At 47.5% G+C, this 7,316-nt stretch overlaps 1 protein-coding gene across 1 annotated transcript in view; it reads left to right on the top strand.

The window, feature by feature from the left end:
- LARS (leucyl-tRNA synthetase) overlaps positions 1-3,779 on the top strand; it is a gene marked incomplete at its 5' end in the record, with an annotated part of 27,045 nt that extends 23,266 nt beyond the window's left edge. The window contains 3 exons of the mRNA XM_009869635.1: positions 210-305; positions 1,318-1,450; positions 3,544-3,779. Of these exons, the coding sequence (XP_009867937.1) occupies positions 210-305; positions 1,318-1,450; positions 3,544-3,749 (435 nt within the window). The remainder of the gene's footprint in view (positions 1-209; positions 306-1,317; positions 1,451-3,543) is intronic.
- Positions 3,780-7,316: the final 3,537 nt, after the last annotated feature.

Here is a 7,316-nt window from a genome sequence, read left to right as displayed (position 1 = left end):
AGAGGGGAGCAGTTAAACGGTGGATCTGGTGGACAGTGGATCTTTCCCTGGGGAGAATCTAGAGGGACTGGGAGTGGGCTGTCAACACATGTTTACTCTCTGCTTTACTACGTAAACAGTTGTGTGAGAGGCCTGATAACTCCTGTTGCTCCCTCCAAATCGATTAAACTCCTGTTTATTCCCTCCTTCTCCGCTTTTCTTCTTTACAGCTGGATCACATCGAGGTGAAGTTTGCTTCTGAAGCAGAAGATAAAATAAAAGAAGATTGCTGTCCTGGAAAACCGTTTTCCGTATTCAGAACTGAGGTAAAATCAGAAATTCAGTTATTTTAAGTGTTGAAAAGTTAAATAAAAAACAACCAATGAGAAACACCCAAAAAAACCTAATGTCCCCCTCCCCCCAAAAGAACCAACCCCAGACAAAAGCAAGTATGCTATTTAATTAGACTTTAATTAGACATGAACGTTGGATTTATTTTACCTTTGTCTCAACACTCTTTTAAAACAAGAAACATTTCCTGAAGCATTTTCTGGTTTATTTTTCCTTCCTCTATGCAGAGCCTTAAATGTCACTGTGGTTGTACCTTAGCTTTAAAGCTCTTCAGTCAGCACGATTTAGTGATTTGACCTGAACACTGTTAAAAGCAAGTGACCTGAGCGTTTGCATGCTCTTGGATTTGTTTGTTTTAGCAGTATGCTTCAACTACTGCTGTTTAGCTAAGGTGGATTATATTTTGATTAAAACACAGGCCAAAAATGGAACCGAGATGATCGGTCTTGAGCAACTATGGCTGAATCTCATTTCTCCACTGTTATTTAGAAATTGCGCTGCTGCTTATTGTTTTGAAGTTCTGCAGATTTCCACATGAAACTTTGTGCTACTTGTTTGCTGAATCCTGAAGTGTTTTGTAATACTTCATGTTCAGCTGTTAGTTTGTAATGGGCTAATAAATTCCATCCAGTTGCGTAAGAATAGAACCTTTCAGAAGTGTTCCTGCAGCTGTGTAGGAGTTGGAAGAATTGGTGAGTGACGTGTAGCATTAGTGAAGCTCTACAACAGTGGTGTCTTGTGTGGATGCTTCTGGCTCTAACACCTTTTACCAGTAAAAATTGCACTGATTTCCCTAAATACCGCCTAAAAACTTGTGCGTGTTCGGCTTATAGTGTTGAGGGAGTGCTTGCGTTCTGCCAAATTAAGTTTATCCATCCAGGATATTTGTTGGTAGATGCTGTTTGCTTGGTTTAGTCTCATCCTTCCTCTGAGGCTTGGATCACAAATAGAGATTCTCCTTTAATGTTTGGATTGACTTTCTTACAGCCCAGCGTGTCTGTGTTCTTGGTGAACCCTCAACCATCAAATGGCCACTTCTCTACAAAAATTGAAATCAGGCAAGGAGACAACAGAGAGACGGTGATCAGGCGCTTAATGAAGATGGACCGAGGAATCAAAGGTACAGCCTTAGCACAGAGGTGCAGCTGTCGCGCGCTCCTTCCACTCATGTTTCCAGGAGAGAAGTGGAAACAGAAATCCACTGAAGCTTGTCCTGCTCTAATAGATGCTTACAAAGGAGCAGAAGTTTTGTGTTTGGGTGAACAAGAGAAGAGGTAACGTGCAGATAAGTGGGCTTTTCTGTGAGTTTTCCTTGTTGGTCTTTTGTTCTGGTACTGCGACACCAAACCCTAGTTGCAGCCAGAGGTGAATATGGATAATGTTTCCCCTGGTGCTTTGCATTTACAAGAAAACCAGTCGGGTCTGTAGCTGGTTATAGACAGCTTCTGCCACTTCAGGTTTGGAGCCCGGGGCTGAAAAAAATTGACCAGATACGTTGGCTCCTTGTAAATTCTATCCCAGTTCATAGTGGAAAACTCTCTGTTCACTTAAAACTGGGGTTACTGAAGAGTTGCTCCGTAGCCCATCAGTTGCTGCTGTTCATGCCAGACTCAAACCAGCAGCCTCTGTGGGCAGTAGTTCAATATTCCTTCTGAATCCTCTGAACTATTTCTTCCTGCTCTGCTCTTGCACTCTTTATGCACTAATACTTGGTTCCAGCTGTTAAGCGTTGAACTGTGCAGTGCAAGTGACACAGGTACTGGAAGTGCTTTGGGAAAGCTGTGCTGGGGGAGCAGAACGTCTCCAGGCAGAGCTGGGGGCTGCTTTTGCTGCCACACCGTTCCCTGGAGCCTGAAGCTGCTGGTGTTTTCCCGTTGCTGTGGTTTTCTGTCTGGTAATGTTGTGCGGGGAGTCCCTGAAGTGCTGTGCACCCACAGGACAGAGTAGGAGAGGCGCTGGGTTTGTCTTTGTCACTGTCTCCTGTGGCACCAGGAAAATCCTCACCCATGGCCTGCTTGTTGCCTTGTTGAACTTGGAATAAAAGCTGACCCTTCAGGGGGCCAGTTTAAATATTTGTGGTGTCTTGACAGTCTAAAAGTGATCTTTGGAAGTGGCAGTATTTCAGGGTGGGTGCTTTTCCTTGATTTTTCTTGGAAATAAGTGAGATTTTTTTCCTAGCCTGCTTGTTGATAATTTTAGTATTCCTCACTTACCCACCTGATTGGAAAGATATTTTAGGAAAAGCTAGAGGAGCATGATAAAGTTCCATGTCAGACTGTTGAAACAAACATTAAGTTTCTGGCCAGGGTAATGAATAAAAATAGCTTTCTTAAAGGGAACAGCAGCTGTGTTTTTGTTGAAGAATGCAGGAATTAAGAATCAAACAAATCTGGGGCCCTGTGAGCTGGGTATAAAAAGACAACTGGACCTCATCCAAAAGCTTGTGACAGTGGAGTAATTCTTTTCTTTCTGTGTCTTTCAAAAGCTTGTGTTTTATATTAATGTTTATCTGTAGAAAAAAGGCAATTGCATACTGGGGGTGGTGTGCACAGAGGAATATGTGCTAAAGTATGTGGCACAGTACAGGCGGGGAATGCCTGTACCCCGAGGAGGTGTGCCCGCCGGGCTGCTGCCAGGGGCGTCTGCTCCAGTGGTTGAGAACAAGTGAGATGGTGAAGCAGTGACTCTCTCTCTGCCTGTTCCAGGAGGTGTCACTGTTGTGTCGGTGCACAGGGGCAGCCGGGTGGTGCTTGGAGGAAGGCTTGGCCGAAAGGTCCCAGGCTCCTGAGAGGTTTTTCTTGGTCTGCTTGGCAGCCTTGGCTTGGTGTGCGTTTTAGTAGGGAGTTGTGTTTAAAACAACTCTCGCCTTCCTCTTTCTCCCAGTCTATGAAATTCATTCCTCAGAAAATACCATCAGTGTTCAGTTACTCGCGGCTGTCCCACAGCAATGCAGGCTCAGGGCTCGGCGTGTGGCATCGGGAGTTGGTATTTCTGGGTGGTTTATCTCCAGTTCTGCTGGCAAGTTGCTGTGTCACCACCGAGTGATGTCTCTGAGTGGACGTAAATCTCACTGTGGGTGTTATTGCCGAGGGAGTGCCTTTCCTTGGAGCAGACAGAGAAGTACCAAGTACTAAGGACTGTGTCGATTGCTGCAGCTGATGCTGTAACTGGCCTCTAGATCCCTCACCTGACCAGCCTCTCTCTTTACTGCAGATCTCTCTAAAGTGAAGCTGATGAGGTTCGATGATCCCGTGCTCGGGCCTCGCCGTGTTCCGGTCCTTGGCAAAGAGGAAGCGGAGAAAACGCCTATTCTGGAGCAAGCCATCTTCCACATCGACCTGGCCGAGAAACACGTGCGCGTTACTGAGAACGGCCTGATGAAGGACATTGGGGACACGATTGTTTATCTAGTTCATTAGTCTGGCATGTTCCTGGCTTGATCCCTGGCAGCGATAAGGTTTGTAGAGGCACTTTGAAGGCATCCATCATGAACAAAACATGAAGATCTGTTCTATTAAAAAAGATTAGAAATACCCACCCAAAGCAAAATAATTTTGCATGCAAGTTCGCCCCCACTCTTTTAAATGTGGATATAATAAAATTATTTTCCTCTGGCCCTTTGGCTTTTTGTGAAAAGAAACAGCTATCCTGAATGGCAAACATTCATCTTCAGCTGTGGCCAGTGTTCCCAGAAGCAAAGTAGCGTGCCACACTTGGAATTCCCTTATCCTAAATAGTCTTGGATCTGGGTAGGCAAGTTGGCTGTAAATCTCCTCCCGGTTCGGTGCCCATGTGTTGCCTGATCTAGCTGAGAGGCGCCCCTGCCCATGACAGGGAGGTTGGATGAAATGATCTCTAAGGTCCCTTCCAGCCTAGGCCAGTCTGTGATTCTCATAAAAGGGGAAAAGTTGCTTGCACAATTTGATATTCTACTTTACAGTGACTCGTGTGACTGAGTGCCATTAGGACACTTTCACACAGACTGATAGCTGAGGTGATTCAACACTGAACAACTCTTAAGCAAGAGCTATGTGTGGAAGCTTCAGTGCTGCTCAGCTCCTGAAGCAGTGATAAAGACTGACTTCCCTTTCTTTTTCTTTCATAAAACTATTCATAAATCTATTTTAAGTAGAAAGGTTATAAGTGTTCTTTTCATAAGCTTTTAAGGTGTGATGTGTTTTGGTACTTCCAGGGTAACTGCAGGCTGCTTCTTACCTTTTTTGAGTTACAAATCATACTTGCAGCTTCAGGACTTCTGCCTGCAAATTCAGGAAGCCGGACTGCCCAGCCCCGCTGAACGAGCAGTTTTCTGCCCCTGCCTCCGTCATCCCTTTGAAAAGGCAGGTTTTGTCTGTGGCTGTACAGATGCAACACGACCGTTCCTCTGCTAGTGCTTCTTCCCAGTCCCGCTAAACAAATACTCCTGTGGTTCTCTAAAAAGGTTTGTTCAAGAGAAAAAAGCCCGTGCTCTAAGGCCATGCCTGGGTGCTGGGGCTGGGCAGGTGGAAGAGTCGAGGCTAAACCTCCCCTCTGCTGCTCCAGGAGAGAAACTGCCGGCCCTAACCGTGGCAGGGCTGTGAAACTTCTGGAATCCCGGTGGGCAGGAGGAACGTCGGTGGTCGGCAGGGGTGGCTGCTGGTTCCAGTGAGCTTATCCCTGGGTGTGCCGCACTGGCGGGCGGCTGGTGGTGTCTCCTCGGTCCAGCCCTGGAAGGGAGGGGCCCTGTGCCCACCGCAGGGACACTGGGGCACTGGCTGTGTCCCCTCACTGCTGGCAAGACTGGGCTCTTTTGCTAGAGGTGTACGTTGGTGTAGTCTTGGGTTTTCCAGTTTGGAAGGGAGTTGACTCAATCCCAGCACGCGTGTCCAGTGCCAGTTCTCACCTGGGGCTGTTTTCTCTGACTGCTGGGAGCTTGTTTTCACAGCAGGATGATGAGATGCCTGTGGCAGGGCTGCTCTGGTCCGTGCCTGTCATAATTCGATGTCTCTCTTCGGTGTGTGGCAGTTACCATCTCTGCATTTGCTGCGTAACAGTTGCTTTCCAGTGCAAAGAGTTGAAAGTGAGAGAGATCCCCTTGTCCTCCCAGGGCCGGGAGCCCTTTCCCTCCAGCCAGGCTGTGCCAGCGTCACCTCCCTCACAGCAGCACGACGCTGGGGAAAAAACACCTTTGGTTCTAGGAAGCAGGAATTACGGCAATAGGACTCCTAACGCATTGACAAAGCAGCAGCCAGGTAATCCGAGGAGATAAAAGCGAGTTCAGGGTTGTTTTTTGTTCCTTACTCTTTTTGTGGGGTTTTCCCTTCAGCAGCTGTCTGGAGAGAAAGGCTTCCCTGCAGATGTTCAGGAGAGCTGGTTCCTGAGGCGGGGGTGGGAGCGCGTGTCCTCCGTCGTGTTCTGCCACGAGGGGAAGGTTTTAACAACAGTGGGACTTGGAGGCTCAGTGTTCCAGTGAATCAGCCAAAACGATATGTAATGAGCAAGGTAGAGCTAAAAGTTGGATTTTTTTATTTTTTTTTTCCCTCTGGTGGTTTCTTGGCTTCCAGGAGGTGTCACTGCAGTTCTGATTCTTGTGTGGTTTTTTGCCATTAAAGCTAGTAATAGGCTAAGGAGGGTTTCTTGGTATTAAGTTTCCCACATTATTAACAAAATTCTGACCTTGCTTAGTAGTTTTCATGTTATGATTTTAGTTAGAGAAATCTGGAAAGGGAATAATTTTTTTTTCCTTTTTAACTGAATTAGTTTTTGAAGTGCTGGAATCCATAGCCATAGAAAACAGAGTTCTTGCTTTTATTTCCCCAGCTCTTCCAGTTTCCTGCTGTAGCACCACAGAATATTTCTGTGGCTTTCTGTGCCCTTCAGATTCTTTCTCTTCAAGAGAACACATTGATGTTGGGAGGCATAAATAATGTTGCTTGCAGAAGGAAGTTAAAATAATTTGGAAAAGTTTGAGGAACAAGTGCCACCAGCTGCATCGCCAGCATCGTGTATTCTTTCCTGGGTGATGCCTGAGAGTGGAGCCGCCTTTCTGTCTGCACTTGAGTAGGGAGTCAGACTGAGAGCCCTATCCTTGGTTAGCATTATAAACAATCTGGTATATGAAAAAAAAAATCTATATAGAAACCATATAGCTGAGGAGAGAAGAATGCTCATAGTTGCGTATTCCACTGTGAAATGTCTCTGCATGAGCCTTGGTTCGGGCTCCTTTCGCTCAGGAATTCAGTTCAAAGCGCTTTATTAATCCCTCCAGGCTTTGCAGGCAGACGAGAGAATTATTGACTCTGTGGCACCAGCAAAGTATCCAGGATCTATTATTTTGTTTAAAGCAGAAACAGTTACTCTTCAGTGGTGCCTCGCTGTGTCAGAAGGATTGTGTGACCTGTGGTGAGTTATTCACTGCTCAGGTGGGGAGCAGCAGCAATCGTGCAAGAGCTGGAGACGCACGTCGGCAGCCGAGCCAGGGCGGGCAGCCTGGGAACAGCTGCTGGGGAGCTTGGCTCAGAGTGGTCTTTTCTAATGTTTGTACTGTACTTTTGAGGATCACCACTCGTGCCGATTGGATTTTGACCTGTCTGTGTGGCAGTGGTAAACCCATCCTGACGCGCCGGCGGAGCGCTGGGCTGCTGGGCCTGGGAGCCTGGGGAGGGCGTGGTGCTACCAGCACCCCACCAAAACCGTCCCCCTTGGAAAAGTCGGTGTCACCCTTCCAGTGAAACTGTGACTGGTGTGTTCCATTAGCGGCAGGACTGGACAGCTGGACGCCTGCTCACAGCACAGCGTTTAGCCTCCAGGAGGTAGTTTGTGGCGACGTGGCTGTGAGATGCTGAAGTCTCTGTGAGTATTGCAGTCTGCCCTGGGAGCACCCCTGCTTTGCTGTAGAATCACAGGATGTTGGGGCTGGAAGGGACCTCCAGAGACCACCCAGTGCCACCCCCTGCCAGAGCAGGGTCACCCAGGGCAGCCCCCCAGGAACGTGTCCAGGCGGGGTG

This window comes from Apaloderma vittatum, unplaced genomic scaffold, assembly GCF_000703405.1.
Source record: "Apaloderma vittatum isolate BGI_N311 unplaced genomic scaffold, ASM70340v1 scaffold16995, whole genome shotgun sequence".
NCBI lineage: Eukaryota > Metazoa > Chordata > Aves > Trogoniformes > Trogonidae > Apaloderma > Apaloderma vittatum.
This window is presented reverse-complemented; position numbering and strand designations above follow the sequence as displayed.